Genomic DNA, 22412 nt, shown 5'->3' with positions numbered 1-22412 from the left:
GGACTAGCAGCTTTTTTATGTCTTGTGGCACTTACATTTTATAACTTTTATATTTATACATTTTATATTTCCAATATTAGCACTATATAGACTGTTCTTTGATTTGCACTATTTGTTAAACAACAATCATCTTCGATATATCCACCGCTGTAATTTTAATTTCTAAATTAAAAATTGTACACAAATAAACACATATGCACAGAAGATAGATAAGTAACACATATTTACTCAGTGAAATCACTTTGAAAATAATATAATTGATAAAGACATCAAAACACAAATAAATGGAACCAAAAACAAATTGCACATGTTGCAGTGAAGCATCCTCATTAGCTTCTCTTCTTGCACTAGGTACTATGCAAACACTCCTGAATCAAGTATCCGGAAATCTTGAAATGGGTTTCGAGTCATCAATATCCCATCAAACACAGCTGCCAATACCTGGTAATTGAGAGCACAGACTTTTCAGTCTATATTACATGCAATGATAAAAGCATCAAGATTTTTTAAAACTGAAGTCTCTAATATCAATGATTTAGCCTAGTTTTCCAATGAATAGTTATTCAATTCAATGTTTCTGTCAGGCACCATTTTCTCCTCAGAACACCTATTATTATATAATACAATATATACATTCACATTGTGCACTACCTACTCCACATCTCTGCCACATACAGCGCTCCTGAATGTCTTGAATTTATTTAAACTGGATTTCTTCTTGATGCTGCACTTGACCTGCACGCTGTGTTGTACTATTTGCATGACTGTAGAGAGGGTGAGCTATATGTGAGATAGGTTGAGGAGGCACCTGGGGGGCAGTAGATAATTGCAGCAACCTTTCTTGACAACTTCAACGCCTTGTCGTCGTCGTCGTCGTCCCCGTTCCCCCTCCCCCTTATCATGGAGGACCTCAATATTTATAGTCCCATGAATTCTGTTTCCTCTATACTTTTCTACCTTTCCTCCTCCCTGAACCTGACCCATTGGTCTTTTTAACTCCAGTGGCCATACTCTTGATCTTGTTTTTCCTCCTTACTGTGATGCCTCTGACTACTCCAACATCCCCCTTGTGTTCTCTGACCATCAACTCATCTTTCTCTACCCCAAAACCAAAATAACCATCACTTGGCGCCACATTGATGCCATGCTCCCCAAATCTTAATCCACATCTCTTGGCTCTTTCATGTCGCCCATCAATACCCTTTCCTGCCCCAACATAACAAATAGAGGAACCCATCCTCAACCCCCAAAAATTGTCAACAGAAGTAGCAGGGCCATTAAAAGGCTGTTAAAAGCCATAAGGAAAGGTGTAATATTCCTGATTTTTGCACTTGATATAAATGGTGGAAAAAGGATAGAAAGACTGTAATTTGATGTAAAATGCTTACTACTGTAACATTTTGGGATACAGAAAAGTGTCCGTAAAGTGACTTTTAGGGGGAAAATTCAGTTAGCTGCGATAATCCGTTTTTGCGTGACAAGCTTTCACTTTTCGTGAAAAGTGGTTTTCGACCAATTCAATTGCAGTTGAAGTTAATGCACAATAATGCTCCATGGGGGGTATTCTATAAGCTCAGATAATTTTGGAGCCATTGAATTCACCCCCCTACGTAATCAATTGCGGGCTGTTTTTGCCAATTTTTAAAAGGTATTTTCGCCATGTTATCATTTATCAAAAAGGTATTGGTGAAAAATTACTCAAAATTCTAAGTGTCCCACACTTGCAGGGGTGCTTTGAATTGGTAGTCCAAGACCACATAAAATTATTTATGGCCAATGTAATTGGCAAAACCAGTGCTGGTGGCTGTCAATCATAAAATATGTTGACAAACAGAAGCAAATCTTGTCCCTCAGCACACAATTGAACTTAAGGATGACAGTTATAACCACAATTTACCTAAATGTAATATTAAGTTAATAATAATTACAAGAAACTTTTGGCCTAAGGGTGCGGGGAAAAAATTGTGATACCCTAGTGCGCTGTGATTCAAAAAGTTTGGGAACCACTGGATTACACTCAAAATGAATTACATATGCTGTATAAAGGCAATAAGGTGGAACATTTTTCTGCTTATTTTTAAGTGCTTCCATGGTCCTACTTTTCCTCAAAATGTTGTCCCCGTTTAGAAATAACAGCAAGTCAAAAATGGAGAATAGATTTCAAAATGGGAAGACTAACTTTGATGTGGGAGATTTTAGCAAATGTCTTTTTCACATCAATATCCACCTTTAATGCTGCCCCTCGCACACACACAAAAAAATCTGTATCTTCTTTTGGGGCTTAGAATGTTTCTGCCGTAAAGTAGCAGTACACATTTTCCATCTCAACAGCTAAAATGGTTATTAGCTAACCAGAAAATGTCTTTCACACTGCTTAGATTGAAGGTTATTTGGCCAGGGCCGTATATATCCACTCCATCTCAATTCATTGTATGTATGATGAGCCACTCACTTTTGTGGCTTATTATGAACAAATGATTTCTGGATAAGAAAAAGGTATTTTCTTGACCGACTGGTCATTGAAGGCGGCCATTGTGCATAAACACACAGGGAAATGTGTAGCCCCACAAATTATTCTGTATTCGAATATACCTGATGCCTCTATGAAGTCAGTTATCTATATTATTATATAATAATAATAATAATAATAATAATATATCCATATATTATATAAAAAAATAGCCATTCACAAATCACAAGAATAAATGACAGTTAATAAGAGCTGGGGGTTCTCCACACCAAGAGCATACTACACAACCCACCCTAAAAGGGGTTACTGTCCTGGTCACCATACCATGCTGCTGTTCACTCCTCTACTAGCAAGTAAGGGACCAAGCCCAATGTCTCCCTGCTTTGGACATGTACACAAAGTCTGGTAGGTTAAGACTCGAGACATGGGGGGTCATTCCGAGTTGATCGTAGCCCTGCAAAATTTTGCAGGACTACGATTATGACAATAGACATGCGGGGGGGATGCCCAGCACAGGGCTATCCCGCCCTGCATGTCAGTGCCGGCTTCCCACGCAGAAGTGCAAAAGCATCGCACAGAGGCGATGCTTTTGCACTTTAGGAGTAGCTCCCGGCCAGCGCAGCTTTAGCAGACCGCGCCCCCATAAAGGCGGCCAAATGCCACTGTGCTGCCCCCTCCCACCCAGCGACCGCCTCTGCCTGTCAATCAGGCAGAGGCGATCGCAGAGAAACGACGGCCTTCGGCCGTCCGGAATGCACTGGCGCACTGCGGCGCTGGCGCAATTCTGACCCGATCACTGCGCTGCGATAAACTGCAGCGAGTGATCGGGTCAGAATGACCCCCATGGGCAGATGTATTAAGCCTGGAGAAGTGATAAAGTGGAAGGTGATAACGCACCAGCCAATCAGCTCCTGTCAAGTTACAGGCTGGGTTTGAAAAATGACAGTTAGGAGCTGACTGGTGCGTTATCACTAGGCCCTGGATTTTTAGGATCTGAAAAGATAAAATTGATTGAAAAAAACTAATGTTTTAGGATTTTATAGGTTTTAAAAATTTTAAGTTTAGGAATTTATTATAAAAATTGCATTAAATTGAAACAAAACCACACAACATCTCATTATGTATGAAACACTGGGGGTAATTCTGAGTTGATCGTGGCAGCAATTTTGTTAGCAGTTGGGCAAAACCATGTGCACTGCAGGGGAGGCAGATATAACGTGTAGAGAGAGTTAGATTTGGGTGTGGTGTGTTCAATCTGCAACCTAAATTGCAGTGTAAAAATAAAGCAGCCAGTATTTACCCTGCACAGAAACAAAATAACCCACCCAAATCTAACTCTCTCTGCACATGTTATATCTGCCCCCCCTGCAGTGCACATGGGCCCTCATTCCGAGTTGTTCGCTCGTTATTTTTTTCCGCTACGGAGCGATTAGTCGCAAACTGCGCATGCGCAATGTTCGCAGTGCGCCTGCGCCAAGTAAATTAGCACAAAAGTTTGGTATTTTACTCACGGCGTAACAAAGTTTTTTCATCGTTCTGCTGATCGGAGTGTGATTGACAGGAAGTGGGTGTTTCTGGGTGGAAACTGGCCGTTTTCTGGGAGTGTGCAGAAAAACGCGGGAGTGGCTGGAGAAACGGGGGAGTGTCTGGCCGAACGCTGGGTGTGTTTGTGATGTCAAACCAGGAACGAAACGGACTGAACGGATCACACTGTAGGAGTAAGTCTCGAGCTACTCAGAAACTGCTAAGAATTTTCTATTCGCAATTCTGCTAATCTATCGTTTGCAATTCTGCTATGCTAAGATACACTCCCAGAGGGCGGCGGCTTAGCGTGTGCAATGCTGCTAAAAGCAGCTAGCGAGCGAACAACTCGGAATGGGGGCCACGGTTTTGCCCAACTGCTAACAAAATTCCTGCTGTGATCAACTCAGAATTACCCCCACTGTGCCTTAATTACAGATGTGTCCTACTACTTCCTTGCAGAGTTTGCAGTGATGCATATATGCATTGTGCAGGGCCGGCTCCAGGCATGTTCGTATAGAGCGGCTGCGCGGGGCGCCACCCTTAATGGGTGCCGCTATATTTGTGCCTGGAGCCAGCCTGCTGCCCGGACTAAACTGTTCTGTGCTCGCTATGCACGCTGTGCCGCGCCGGCGTGCCGCGCAGCGCACATAGGGGGTAATTCCAAGTTGATCGCAGCAGGAAATTTTTTAGCAGCTGGGCAAAACCATGTGCACTGCAGGGGGGCAGATATAACATGTGCAGAGAGAGATAGATTTGGGTGTGGTGAGTTCAATCTGCAATCTAAATTGCAGTGTAAAAATAAAGCAGTCAGTATTTACCCTGCACAGAAACAAAATAACCCACCCAAATCTAAAGGCCCATACACATTAGACGATGTCGCTCTGTGAGCGACATCGTCTAACGTTTCCCCCTCCCGGGCCGGCCGGTCGGCTGCCGCCTGTACACACTGAGCGATATGACCGCTCATATCGCTCAGTGACGTCACGCCCCCGCCAGCCCTGCATGAAGGTCGTGGACGACAGTCCACATCCTTCATGCATGCCCTACCGACAGCGACGATCGTTGCCGACCCGCGGGGCCGCGCATCGGTCGTCGCTGGCGGCATACACACTTGATGATAAAATGAGCGACGTCGCTCATGGAGGGGGAAAATGAGCGACGTCGCTCATGGAGGGGGAAAATGAGCGACGTCGCTCATTTTATCGTTAAGTGTGTATGGACCTTAACTCTCTCTGCACATGTTATTTCTGCCTCCCCTGCAGTGCACATGGTTTTGCCCAACTGCTAAAAAATTTCCTGCTGCGATCAACTTGGAATTACCCCCATAGCACGCACTGAAGTTTAGCAAGAGTCCGCCCACAGCTCTCAGCATTCTCCCTCCCAGCGGCAGCACAGCAGGTGCCAGATACTGTGGGGGCATTTATATATCTGGCACTGTGGGGGCATATCTGGCACCGTGGGGGCCTTTCTGGCACTGCTGGGGGACATATCTGGCACTGCTGGGGGACATATCTGGCACTGCTGGGGGACATATCTGGCACTGCTGGGGGACATATCTGGCACTGCTGGGGGACATGTCATGTGTAGCTGGCACTGCTGGGGGGCATGTCATGTGTAGCTGGCACTGCTGGGGGGCATGTCAAGTGTAGCTGGCACTGCTGGGGGGCATGTCAAGTGTAGCTGGCACTGCTGGGGGGCATGTCATGTGTAGCTGGCACTGCTGGGGGGCATGTCAAGTGTAGCTGGCACTGCTGGGGGGCATGTCATGTGTAGCTGGCACTGCTGGGGGGCATGTCATGTGTAGCTGGCACGGCTGGGCGGCATATCATGTAGTGTTCCCACTAGGCATCTGTGGCTAGGCAATCTGTCTCAGTGCTCTGCCTGGCGTAAAGTGTATAATGTGCTCTACCTGTCGCAGTGTGTATAGGAGGTTCTACCTGGTGCAATGTGTATTAGTTGCACTCAGTGCCAGATTAAGGTCCACATGGGCCTGGAGCTGAAATTTATGAAGGGCCTGTTGTCTGCCACCATAAGGGGTGTGACCAGTGTCACTAATGATGTGAAGGGCATGACCAGTGTTTAGGGAATTATCTGTGCAGGGGTTGTGGCTAGCACCATGATGGGCATAGCTACCGCCTACCTTTAGCCACCTCAATGTCCCCTCTCTTCACATATTACTATATATATACACATATACAGAGAGAGAGAGCGAGCAGGGGATCGGCGGCACTCACAGCAGAATACAAGATGACCTCCTGACGAAAATTTCTAAATGAAATTGAAACTTTGAGAAAGGTAGTTGCCAGAGTTCGTCTTTTATTCTGCTGTGAGTGCCACCAATCCCCTGCTCTCTATATGTTACATACAGGAAGGCACCCAGCCCGTTGCTATCAAGAGGTGGTAGGTGCTAAATACCTGAGGATATTATATATAGTTCAAGAAATCCAGCACTCTGGTTTAAATGAGAATTGCCCCAGTTCCATCCACAGTTGATATAATAATAGAGGTGACAATGAAGGCGGCACTCATATGGACTTTCAAATATAATGTAAACAGCAACAGCAAATACTGCAGATTCTAACATTTCAGAAGTTTTAGTCCGTCTTCATAGAACAATTAATAAGTGTAAGGCGCTTATCTAAATAGATCCCAGCACCAGTGAGAATGAAACGGTAGAATCTATTTTCTGTTGCAGTTTGCATTATTATATTTGAAAGTCCGTATGAGTGCCGCCTTCATCGTTCATATATATACACACATTTTGGTAGGCTGATAGTAGACTGATAGTAGTCACCTATTGTGATTGTGATAGGCACATATCGCACCACCTTTGTGCAGACACAGGTGTAAATATTGCTGCCTGTGCTACACTACCTTTCCAACACCCACTTGAATACCTTTCACTCATCAATCAATGCTGTATACAAAACATCTTACCTACTACTACTCCCAGATACCTTCACTCAAATGCTGAAATACCCCTCCTTCACCATTACTCCATGACCCCATACTAAAGCCACTGAAATACCCCTCACTCACCACCACTCCCTAGCCCCATATTTAACCATCTTTAGATCATCTCACGACCACTCCCTGACCCTGTAACTGACACACTGGCCCTCATTCCGAGTCGTTCGCTCGGTAAATTTCATCGCATCGCAGTGATTTTCCGCTTAGTGCGCATGCGTAATGTTCGCACTGCGACTGCGCCAAGTAAATTTACAATGAAGATAGTATTTTTACTCACGGCTTTTTCTTCGCTCCGGCGATCGTAGTGTGATTGACAGGAAATGGGTGTTACTGGGCGGAAACAGGCCGTTTTAAGGGCGTGTGGGAAAAAACGCTACCGTTTCTGGGAAAAACGCGGGAGTGGCTGGAGAAACGGGGGAGTGTCTGGGCGAACGCTGGGAGTGTTTGTGACGTCAAACCAGGAACGACAAGCACTGAACTGATCGCAGATGCCGAGTAAGTGTGAAGCTACTCTGAAACTGCTAAGAAGTTTGTAATCGCAATATTGCGAATACATCGTTCGCAATTTTAAGAAGCTAAGATTCACTCCCAGTAGGCGGCGGCTTAGCGTGTGTAACTCTGCTAAAATCGCCTTGCGACCGATCAACTCGGAATGAGGGCCACTGATATATATCTTGCTCCCCATCATGCCCTGACCACATAACAGACACACAAATACCCCTCACTCACATCATGCCCTAACCACACAGCAGACACACAAATACCCCTCACTCACATCATACCCTAACCACACAGCAGACACACAAATACCCCTCACTCACATCATACCCTAACCACACAGCAGACACACAAATACCCATCACTCACCATCATGCACTGACCACACAGTAGACACACAAATACCACCATCACTCACCATCATGCCCTGACCACACTGCAGACACACAAATACCCATCACTCACCATCATGCCCTAACCACACAGCAGACACACAAATACCCAACACTCACCATCATGCCCTAACCACACAGCAGACACACAAATACCCATCACTCACCATCATGCACTGACCACACAGCAGACACACAAATACCACCATCACTCACCATCATGCACTGACCACACAGCAGACACACAAATACCCATCACTCACCATCATGCCCTAACCACACAGCAGACACACAAATACCCATCACTCACCATCATGCACTGACCACACAGCAGACACACAAATACCACCATAATGCCCTGACCACACTGCAGACACACAAATACCCCTCACTCACATCATGCCCTAACCACACAGCAGACACACAAATACCCATCACTCACCATCATGCCCTAACCACACAGCAGACACACAAATACCCCTCACTCACCATCATGCACTGACCACACAGCAGACACACAAATACCCATCACTCACCATCATGCACTGACCACACAGCAGACACACAAATACCACCATCACTCACCATCATGCACTGACCACACTGCAGACACACAAATACCACCATCACTCACCATCATGCACTGACCACACAGCAGACACACAAATACCCATCACTCACCATCATGCCCTAACCACACAGCAGACACACAAATACCCATCACTCACCATCATGCACTGACCACACAGCAGACACACAAATACCACCATCACTCACCATCATGCCCTGACCACACTGCAGACACACAAATACCTATCACTCACCATCATGCCCTAACCACACAGCAGACACACAAATACCCATCACTCACCATAATGCCCTGACCACACTGCAGACACACAAATACCCATCACTCACCATCATGCCCTAACCACACAGCAGACACACAAATACCCATCACTCACCATCATGCACTGACCACACTGCAGACACACAAATACCCATCACTCACCATCATGCCCTAACCACACAGCAGACACACAAATACCCATCACTCACCATCATGCCCTAACCATACAGCAGACACACAAATACCCATCACTCACCATCATGCCCTAACCACACAGCAGACACACAAATACCCATCACTCACCATCATGCCCTAACCACACAGCAGACACACAAATACCCATCACTCACCATCATGCACTGACCACACAGCAGACACACAAATACCATCACTCACCATCATGCACTGACCACACTGCAGACACACAAATACCACCATCACTCACCATCATGCCCTAACCACACAGCAGACACACAAATACCCATCACTCACCATAATGCCCTGACCACACTGCAGACACACAAATACCCATCACTCACCATCATGCCCTAACCACACAGCAGACACACAAATACTCATCACTCACCATCATGCCCTAACCACACAGCAGACACACAAATACCCATCACTCACCATCATGCACTGACCACACTGCAGACACACAAATACCCATCACTCACCATCATGCCCTAACCACACAGCAGACACACAAATACCCATCACTCACCATCATGCCCTAACCACACAGCAGACACACAAATACCCATCACTCACCATCATGCCATAACCATACAGCAGACACACAAATACCCATCACTCACCATCATGCCCTAACCACACAGCAGACACACAAATACCCATCACTCACCATCATGCCCTAACCACACAGCAGACACACAAATACCCATCACTCACCATCATGCACTGACCACACAGCAGACACACAAATACCACCATCACTCACCATCATGCACTGACCACACTGCAGACACACAAATACCACCATCACTCACCATCATGCCCTAACCACACAGCAGACACACAAATACCCATCACTCACCATAATGCCCTGACCACACTGCAGACACACAAATACCCATCACTCACCATCATGCCCTAACCACACAGCAGACACACAAATACCCATCACTCACCATCATGCCCTAACCACACAGCAGACACACAAATACCCATCACTCACCATCATGCCCTAACCATACAGCAGACACACAAATACCCATCACTCACCATCATGCCCTAACCACACAGCAGACACACAAATACCCATCACTCACCATCATGCCCTAACCACACAGCAGACACACAAATACCCATCACTCACCATCATGCACTGACCACACAACAGACACACAAATACCACCATCACTCACCATCATGCACTGACCACACTGCAGACACACAAATACCACCATCACTCACCATCATGCACTGACCACACAGCAGACACACAAATACCCATCACTCACCATCATGCACTGACCACACAGCAGACACACAAATACCACCATCACTCACCATCATGCCCTGACCACACTGCAGACACACAAATACCCCTCACTCACCATCATGCACTGACCACACAGCAGACACACAAATACCACCATCACTCAACATCATGCCCTAACCACACAGCAGACACACAAATACCCCTCACTCACCATCATGCACTGACCACACAGCAGACACACAAATACCACCATCACTCACCATCATGCCCTGACCACACTGCAGACACACAAATACCCCTCACTCACATCATGCCCTAACCACACAGCAGACACACAAATACCCATCACTCACCATCATGCCCTAACCACACAGCAGACACACAAATACCCATCACTCACCATCATGCCCTAACCACACAGCAGACACACAAATACCCATCACTCACCATCATGCACTGGCCACACAGCAGACACACAAATACCCATCACTCACCATCATGCCCTAACCACACAGCAGACACACAAATACCCCTCACTCACCATCATGCACTGACCACACAGCAGACACACAAATACCACCATCACTCACCATCATGCCCTGACCACACTGCAGACACACAAATACCCCTCACTCACATCATGCCCTAACCACACAGCAGACACACAAATACCCATCACTCACCATCATGCCCTAACCACACAGCAGACACACAAATACCCATCACTCACCATCATGCCCTAACCACACAGCAGACACACAAATACCCATCACTCACCATCATGCACTGACCACACAGCAGACACACAAATACCCATCACTCACCATCATGCACTGACCACACAGCAGACACACAAATACCCATCACTCACCATCATGCACTGGCCACACAGCAGACACACAAATACCCATCACTCACCATCATGCCCTAACCACACAGCAGACACACAAATACCCCTCACTCACCATCATGCACTGACCACACAGCAGGCACACAAATACCACCATAATGCCCTGACCACACTGCAGACACACAAATACCCCTCACTCACATCATGCCCTAACCACACAGCAGACACACAAATACCCCTCACTCACCATCATGCACTGACCACACAGCAGACACACAAATACCCATCACTCACCATCATGCACTGACCACACAGCAGACACACAAATACCCATCACTCACCATCATGCCCTAACCACACAGCAGACACACAAATACCCCTCACTCACCATCATGCACTGACCACACAGCAGACACACAAATACCACCATCACTCACCATCATGCCCTGACCACACTGCAGACACACAAATACCCCTCACTCACATCATGCCCTAACCACACAGCAGACACACAAATACCCATCACTCACCATCATGCCCTAACCACACAGCAGACACACAAATACCCATCACTCACCATCATGCCCTAACCACACAGCAGACACACAAATACCCATCACTCACCATCATGCACTGACCACACAGCAGACACACAAATACCCATCACTCACCATCATGCACTGACCACACAGCAGACACACAAATACCCATCACTCACCATCATGCACTGGCCACACAGCAGACACACAAATACCCATCACTCACCATCATGCCCTAACCACACAGCAGACACACAAATACCCCTCACTCACCATCATGCACTGACCACACAGCAGGCACACAAATACCACCATAATGCCCTGACCACACTGCAGACACACAAATACCCCTCACTCACATCATGCCCTAACCACACAGCAGACACACAAATACCCCTCACTCACCATCATGCACTGACCACACAGCAGACACACAAATACCCATCACTCACCATCATGCACTGACCACACAGCAGACACACAAATACCACCATCACTCACCATCATGCACTGACCACACTGCAGACACACAAATACCACCATCACTCACCATCATGCACTGACCACACAGCAGACACACAAATACCCATCACTCACCATCATGCCCTAACCACACAGCAGACACACAAATACCCATCACTCACCATCATGCCCTAACCATACAGCAGACACACAAATACCCATCACTCACCATCATGCCCTAACCACACAGCAGACACACAAATACCCATCACTCACCATCATGCCCTAACCACACAGCAGACACACAAATACCCATCACTCACCATCATGCACTGACCACACAGCAGACACACAAATACCACCATCACTCACCATCATGCACTGACCACACTGCAGACACACAAATACCACCATCACTCACCATCATGCCCTAACCACACAGCAGACGCACAAATACCCATCACTCACCATAATGCCCTGACCACACTGCAGACACACAAATACCCATCACTCACCATCATGCCCTAACCACACAGCAGACACACAAATACCCATCACTCACCATCATGCCCTAACCACACAGCAGACACACAAATACCCATCACTCACCATCATGCCATAACCATACAGCAGACACACAAATACCCATCACTCACCATCATGCCCTAACCACACAGCAGACACACAAATACCCATCACTCACCATCATGCACTGACCACACAGCAGACACACAAATACCACCATCACTCACCATCATGCACTGACCACACTGCAGACACACAAATACCACCATCACTCACCATCATGCACTGACCACACAGCAGACACACAAATACCACCATCACTCACCATCATGCCCTGACCACACTGCAGACACACAAATACCCCTCACTCACATCATGCCCTAACCACACAGCAGACACACAAATACCCATCACTCACCTTCATGCCCTAACCACACAGCAGACACACAAATACCCATCACTCACCATCATGCCCTAACCACACAGCAGGCACACAAATACCCCTCACTCACCATCATGCACTGACCACACAGCAGACACACAAATACCACCATCATTCACCATCATGCACTGACCACACAGCAGACACACAAATACCCATCACTCACCATCATGCCCTAACCACACAGCAGACACACAAATACCCATCACTCACCATCATGCACTGACCACACAGCAGACACACAAATACCACCATCACTCACCATCATGCCCTGACCACACTGCAGACACACAAATACCTATCACTCACCATCATGCCCTAACCACACAGCAGACACACAAATACCCATCACTCACCATAATGCCCTGACCACACTGCAGACACACAAATACCCATCACTCACCATCATGCCCTAACCACACAGCAGACACACAAATACCCATCACTCACCATCATGCACTGACCACACTGCAGACACACAAATACCCATCACTCACCATCATGCCCTAACCACACAGCAGACACACAAATACCCATCACTCACCATCATGCCCTAACCATACAGCAGACACACAAATACCCATCACTCACCATCATGCCCTAACCACACAGCAGACACACAAATACCCATCACTCACCATCATGCACTGACCACACAGCAGACACACAAATACCATCACTCACCATCATGCACTGACCACACTGCAGACACACAAATACCACCATCACTCACCATCATGCCCTAACCACACAGCAGACACACAAATACCCATCACTCACCATAATGCCCTGACCACACTGCAGACACACAAATACCCATCACTCACCATCATGCCCTAACCACACAGCAGACACACAAATACTCATCACTCACCATCATGCCCTAACCACACAGCAGACACACAAATACCCATCACTCACCATCATGCACTGACCACACTGCAGACACACAAATACCCATCACTCACCATCATGCCCTAACCACACAGCAGACACACAAATACCCATCACTCACCATCATGCCCTAACCACACAGCAGACACACAAATACCCATCACTCACCATCATGCCATAACCATACAGCAGACACACAAATACCCATCACTCACCATCATGCCCTAACCACACAGCAGACACACAAATACCCATCACTCACCATCATGCCCTAACCACACAGCAGACACACAAATACCCATCACTCACCATCATGCACTGACCACACAGCAGACACACAAATACCACCATCACTCACCATCATGCACTGACCACACTGCAGACACACAAATACCACCATCACTCACCATCATGCCCTAACCACACAGCAGACACACAAATACCCATCACTCACCATAATGCCCTGACCACACTGCAGACACACAAATACCCATCACTCACCATCATGCCCTAACCACACAGCAGACACACAAATACCCATCACTCACCATCATGCCCTAACCACACAGCAGACACACAAATACCCATCACTCACCATCATGCCCTAACCATACAGCAGACACACAAATACCCATCACTCACCATCATGCCCTAACCACACAGCAGACACACAAATACCCATCACTCACCATCATGCCCTAACCACACAGCAGACACACAAATACCCATCACTCACCATCATGCACTGACCACACAACAGACACACAAATACCACCATCACTCACCATCATGCACTGACCACACTGCAGACACACAAATACCACCATCACTCACCATCATGCACTGACCACACAGCAGACACACAAATACCACCATCACTCACCATCATGCCCTGACCACACTGCAGACACACAAATACCCCTCACTCACCATCATGCACTGACCACACAGCAGACACACAAATACCACCATCACTCAACATCATGCCCTAACCACACAGCAGACACACAAATACCCCTCACTCACCATCATGCACTGACCACACAGCAGACACACAAATACCACCATCACTCACCATCATGCCCTGACCACACTGCAGACACACAAATACCCCTCACTCACATCATGCCCTAACCACACAGCAGACACACAAATACCCATCACTCACCATCATGCCCTAACCACACAGCAGACACACAAATACCCATCACTCACCATCATGCCCTAACCACACAGCAGACACACAAATACCCATCACTCACCATCATGCACTGGCCACACAGCAGACACACAAATACCCATCACTCACCATCATGCCCTAACCACACAGCAGACACACAAATACCCCTCACTCACCATCATGCACTGACCACACAGCAGACACACAAATACCACCATCACTCACCATCATGCCCTGACCACACTGCAGACACACAAATACCCCTCACTCACATCATGCCCTAACCACACAGCAGACACACAAATACCCATCACTCACCATCATGCCCTAACCACACAGCAGACACACAAATACCCATCACTCACCATCATGCCCTAACCACACAGCAGACACACAAATACCCATCACTCACCATCATGCACTGACCACACAGCAGACACACAAATACCCATCACTCACCATCATGCACTGACCACACAGCAGACACACAAATACCCATCACTCACCATCATGCACTGGCCACACAGCAGACACACAAATACCCATCACTCACCATCATGCCCTAACCACACAGCAGACACACAAATACCCCTCACTCACCATCATGCACTGACCACACAGCAGGCACACAAATACCACCATAATGCCCTGACCACACTGCAGACACACAAATACCCCTCACTCACATCATGCCCTAACCACACAGCAGACACACAAATACCCCTCACTCACCATCATGCACTGACCACACAGCAGACACACAAATACCCATCACTCACCATCATGCACTGACCACACAGCAGACACACAAATACCCATCACTCACCATCATGCCCTAACCACACAGCAGACACACAAATACCCCTCACTCACCATCATGCACTGACCACACAGCAGACACACAAATACCACCATCACTCACCATCATGCCCTGACCACACTGCAGACACACAAATACCCCTCACTCACATCATGCCCTAACCACACAGCAGACACACAAATACCCATCACTCACCATCATGCCCTAACCACACAGCAGACACACAAATACCCATCACTCACCATCATGCCCTAACCACACAGCAGACACACAAATACCCATCACTCACCATCATGCACTGACCACACAGCAGACACACAAATACCCATCACTCACCATCATGCACTGACCACACAGCAGACACACAAATACCCATCACTCACCATCATGCACTGGCCACACAGCAGACACACAAATACCCATCACTCACCATCATGCCCTAACCACACAGCAGACACACAAATACCCCTCACTCACCATCATGCACTGACCACACAGCAGGCACACAAATACCACCATAATGCCCTGACCACACTGCAGACACACAAATACCCCTCACTCACATCATGCCCTAACCACACAGCAGACACACAAATACCCCTCACTCACCATCATGCACTGACCACACAGCAGACACACAAATACCCATCACTCACCATCATGCACTGACCACACAGCAGACACACAAATACCACCATCACTCACCATCATGCACTGACCACACTGCAGACACACAAATACCACCATCACTCACCATCATGCACTGACCACACAGCAGACACACAAATACCCATCACTCACCATCATGCCCTAACCACACAGCAGACACACAAATACCCATCACTCACCATCATGCCCTAACCACACAGCAGACACACAAATACCCATCACTCACCATCATGCCCTAACCACACAGCAGACACACAAATACCCATCACTCACCATCATGCCCTAACCACACAGCAGACACACAAATACCCATCACTCACCATCATGCACTGACCACACAGCAGACACACAAATACCACCATCACTCACCATCATGCACTGACCACACTGCAGACACACAAATACCACCATCACTCACCATCATGCCCTAACCACACAGCAGACGCACAAATACCCATCACTCACCATAATGCCCTGACCACACTGCAGACACACAAATACCCATCACTCACCATCATGCCCTAACCACACAGCAGACACACAAATACCCATCACTCACCATCATGCCCTAACCACACAGCAGACACACAAATACCCATCACTCACCATCATGCCATAACCATACAGCAGACACACAAATACCCATCACTCACCATCATGCCCTAACCACACAGCAGACACACAAATACCCATCACTCACCATCATGCACTGACCACACAGCAGACACACAAATACCACCATCACTCACCATCATGCACTGACCACACTGCAGACACACAAATACCACCATCACTCACCATCATGCCCTAACCACACAGCAGACACACAAATACCCATCACTCACCATCATGCACTGACCACACAGCAGACACACAAATACCACCATCACTCACCATCATGCACTGACCACACTGCAGACACACAAATACCACCATCACTCACCATCATGCACTGACCACACAGCAGACACACAAATACCCATCACTCACCATCATGCACTGACCACACAGCAGACACACAAATACCACCATCACTCACCATCATGCCCTGACCACACTGCAGACACACAAATACCCCTCACTCACATCATGCCCTAACCACACAGCAGACACACAAATACCCATCACTCACCTTCATGCCCTAACCACACAGCAGACACACAAATACCCATCACTCACCATCATGCCCTAACCACACAGCAGGCACACAAATACCCCTCACTCACCATCATGCACTGACCACACAGCAGACACACAAATACCACCATCATTCACCATCATGCCCTGACCACACTGCAGACACACAAATACCCCTCACTCACATCATGCCCTAACCACACAGCAGACACACAAATACCCATCACTCACCATCATGCCCTAACCACACAGCAGACACACAAATACCCATCACTCACCATCATGCCCTAACCACACAGCAGACACACAAATACCCATCACTCACCATCATGCACTGGCCACACAGCAGACACACAAATACCCATCACTCACCATCATGCCCTAACCACACAGCAGACACACAAATACCCCTCACTCACCATCATGCACTGACCACACAGCAGACACACAAATACCACCATCACTCACCATCATGCCCTGACCACACTGCAGACACACAAATACCCCTCACTCACATCATGCCCTAACCACACAGCAGACACACAAATACCCATCACTCACCTTCATGCCCTAACCACACAGCAGACACACAAATACCCATCACTCACCATCATGCACTGGCCACACAGCAGACACACAAATACCCATCACTCACCATCATGCCCTAACCACACAGCAGACACACAAATACCCCTCACTCACCATCATGCACTGACCACACAGCAGACACACAAATACCACCATCACTCACCATCATGCACTGACCACATAACAGAGACAAAGATAACCTTTCCAAGATCTGATAAAAAGAGAAAACACCTAAAGAAAATTGTATAACATTTTAATTTCTTAAATTACCCTACCTCTCAATGGACCGGTTGTTATTCATCCCTCCTCCCACCGGATGTATTACACAGAAGCTTCTTAATTTGAGCTGTTGCTATTATTCAACACTGGCCTGGGACACAGAATTAGCCCAATTTAAAGGGAGGGGGGTTCATAAAAAGCAACAAACAAAAAAAAAAAAAAGAAAAGGCACAAATACATAGTGATGAGCGGATTCGGTTTTACTCGGTTCTCAAAACCGAATCTTATTGGCTCACTGATGTCACGTGTTTTGGATAGCCAATAAGATTCGGTTTTGAGAACCGAGTAAAACCGAATCCGCATACAGTATATATAAATACACATAGAATATCCTATATAATAAAAGGCTAACACTGCTCCTAACCTTTATGGGAGGAATTGAAGTGTTTTGCATGCCGGCAGCAACTACTTGGTGCCTGACGGAGCAATTCCCCCTTCATCTGTGTGTTCTTTATTGTGCTACTCTCTCATCTGAATGTACTGCATTGTGTCCCCAATAAAAAAGAGGGTAAAAAACTGACTGTGCAAAATATTGTTGGTATATATCTGCCTATTGAGGAAATTGATAAGAGGATTTACTTCATACAAATAAAACAATATTTATTATCCTGAACACATTTAAATCCTACACAAAACTCACAGACATATATAAAAGCACATACATATCAAATTCCTTTTTAGCTAAATTACCTTGTTCATATGGAGTGTAAATTGTTTCACCCATTGTAGGAAAAATATATTATAACAGTTCATACAAAAAATCCACATATACAATGCAGAGGAATGATATAGGATAAGTTACTAGACCACGTTTATTTAGTTCAATAGTAGGAGACTCTTAGATGGAAACCGTCTCTTAAGTTAATAAGTTCAAGTTCCGGCCAACTGCATTGGCATCTGAGATGCAGGTGGATTATTGCCTCACCAAACAAATCAGTTAATGAGCCGGAGAGACCAGGATGAGGATATCCCCAATGTATTGTTGTCTTGCACAAACCTCCGGCCGTAGTAGCACCCCACTTCAAGCAGGTTTGGTAGCACTTAGAAACCTAAAGTAGATACAGTGATCTCCAACAGATACGTATCTGTAAAAATATCTTCATCCTGACTCATTGACCTATTTACTCGGCAGGGCAATAATCCACAAGCGAGTCGGGTGCCAGTGTGGCTGGCAGTTGATTTTTTGTATGAACTGTTATTATAATATATTTTTCTACAATGGGTGAAACCATTTATACCCTATGGGGTGTATTCAATTCTTGTCGGAACTGCCGCCTTGTCAGAAAGACGGCAGTTTCCGACTTTTTCAGGTCGAATAGTGATTCGACCTATTCAATGGGGATGCCCTTTTTCCGACAGGTCGGCAATGCTGACTTGTCGGAAAACACGTGGATCGGCGGATTTGCGGCCAAATCCGACAGCTTTTAGCCCCATTTTCGACAATGTCAATCCGACTTTAAAAAAAAGTCAGATTAACATTATCGAGAATGCCCAAATCCGGCAAATTGAATACTGCATTGTCGGATCCTTTCCGTCGGAAAGGATCCGACATGCATTGAATACACCCCTGTATGAATAAGATAATTTAGCTAACAAGGGCTTTGATATTTAATGTGTTTTTATATAAATTTATGTCTGGTGAATTTTGGACAGGTTTTATATGTGTTCAGGATAATATTGTTTTATTTGTATAAAGAGGAGCCTTCTATCAATTTTAACAATAGGCAGATATATAACAATATTTTGCGCAATTTTTCCCCTTTTTTATTGTGTATTGTGTAGGATCAGTTCAGCAACAGACCATCTGACTAGCTGCAGTCTAATTGTCAATATATAACAATTTAATATTTTAAAATAAGTATACTCTATAGCACCAGGAATAGGTGCTACTAGTGAGGAGTAACGGTTTGCTCTTGATTTCTGTGTTGTCGTCCGTCCCCCCTCGTGTCCATTATTATGATGCCCATATGTCCATTATTATGCTCACCCTCTGTGTCCATTAATATGCCCCACACTGTGTCTTTTATTATGCGCCCCATCTGTTTCCATTATTATGCCCCCCCTTGTTTACATTATGCCCCCCTCTGTGTCCTTTATTATGCCACGCTGTGTTTCCATTATTATGCCCCCCACTCTGTCCATTATTAGTCCTCCCTGTGTCCATTATTATGTCTCCGCCCATGTCCATTATTAGTCCCCCCCTGTGACAATTACTATTTCTCCCCTCATTTCCATTATTAGTCCCCCGTGACAATTATTATGTCTCCCCCATTCCCATTATTAGTCCTTCCCTGTGACCATTATTAGTCCTTCCCTGTGACCAGTATTATGTCTCCCCCCATGTCCATTATTAGCCCCCACGTGACAATTATTAGTCCCTCCCTGTGACCATTATTATGTCTCCCCCAGTGACAATTATTAGTCCCTCCCTGTGACCATTATTATGTCTCCCCCAGTGACAATTATTAGTCCCTCCCTGTGACCATTATTATGTCTCCCCCAGTGACAATTATTAGTCCTTCCCTGTGACCATTATTATGTCTCCCCCAGTGACAATTATTAGTCCCTCCCTGTGACCATTATTATGTCTCCCCCAGTGACAATTATTAGTCCCTCCCGGTGACCATTATTATGTCTCCCCCAGTGACCATTATTAGTCCCTCCCTGTGACCATTATGATGTCCCTCCCATGTCCATTACTAGCCCTCCTGTGTGTCCATTATGGTGTTCCTCCAATTGTAAATATAGTGTTTGTCTCACCACCCTAAAGTTCACTTACTTTCTTCTTGCTTCCTCACTGCTTACATTGTTCACCGGTCTTCAAAGGCAGTGATAGGAAGGTTCAATTAACAGCACTCCGGCAGTTCAGGACAGGATCGAGTGGCGCCTCCCATCCTCACTGGTCATCAGCGGAACTCATGCAGATTGCAGAGCCCTGCACTGCGTGCATATGTGACGTCACGCGGTGCGATGTCACATGTTGCAGTGAAGAGGGAGGCACACTATGCGGCGCAGGGAGGGCTTGTGAAGCGTTCTACTGCGCCGCCGGACTCTGAGGACGGAGAGGTTGTCCACGGGCGGGGGCAGAGAGAGGGGAAAGAGTCTCGGTCAGCCGCTGGTGGTGAGGAAAAAAATATTTTTTTCTGCCTCTAGCGGATCTTCCTGCAGTGGGCCTATTTTCATGGGCGGGCCTGGAGCTGCAGCTCCACCCGCCCCATTGTTAATCCGGCTCTGGCTGCACTACTGTGTGGTGTAATGCAAATTGCCACTATTATGTGGCCACGCCCCTTTCCCCAAGAAGCAACGCCCCTAAATTTTTGCTGCGTGCCGAAGTCCATGGTTTGGCAAGTAGGAGGGGGGAGCACCAAGCATTACAGTATGTACATAATTTTGCCTTTCTAACTTAAAAATGTGCCCTCCTGAATGCAAACTGTGCCCTCCCCATGATCAGCACATGCCCTAAAAAAAAATCCTAGAGTGAACACTATCATGTGTAGTTGGCACTGCTGGGGGCATATCTGGCACTGTGGGGGCATTTATGTATCTGGCACTGCTGGGGGGCATATCTGGCACTGTGGGGGCATTTATGTATCTGGCACTGCTGGGGGGCATGTCATGTGTAGCTGGCACTGCTGAGGGGCATGTCATGTGTAGCTGGCACTGCTGAGGGGCATGTCATGTGTAGCTGGCACTGCTGGCGGGGCGTGTCATGTGTAGCTGGCACTGCTGGGGGGGCGTGTCATGTGTAGCTGGCACTGCTGGGGGGGCGTGTCATGTGTAGCTGGCACGCGTGTCATGTGTAGCTGGCACTGCTGGGGGGCATATCATGTAGTGTTCCCGCTAGGCGTCTGTGGC

The 22412-nt window shown here is 46.8% G+C and overlaps 1 protein-coding gene across 4 annotated transcripts in view; it reads right to left on the bottom strand.

The window, feature by feature from the left end:
• Positions 1–206: 206 nt before the first annotated feature.
• Positions 207–22412, bottom strand: part of LOC134909240 (tetraspanin-3-like) — a 413151-nt gene continuing 390945 nt past the window's right edge. For all 4 annotated transcript variants that reach the window (XM_063915945.1, XM_063915930.1, XM_063915922.1 and 1 more), the window contains one exon: positions 207–441. In XM_063915945.1, the coding sequence (XP_063772015.1) occupies positions 355–441 (87 nt within the window). In that variant the 3' untranslated portion in view covers positions 207–354. The remainder of the gene's footprint in view (positions 442–22412) is intronic.

This window comes from Pseudophryne corroboree, chromosome 1 (assembly GCF_028390025.1).
Source record: "Pseudophryne corroboree isolate aPseCor3 chromosome 1, aPseCor3.hap2, whole genome shotgun sequence".
NCBI lineage: Eukaryota > Metazoa > Chordata > Amphibia > Anura > Myobatrachidae > Pseudophryne > Pseudophryne corroboree.
The sequence above is the reverse complement of the archived record's forward strand: the minus strand, read 5'-3'. Positions and strand labels throughout refer to the sequence as shown.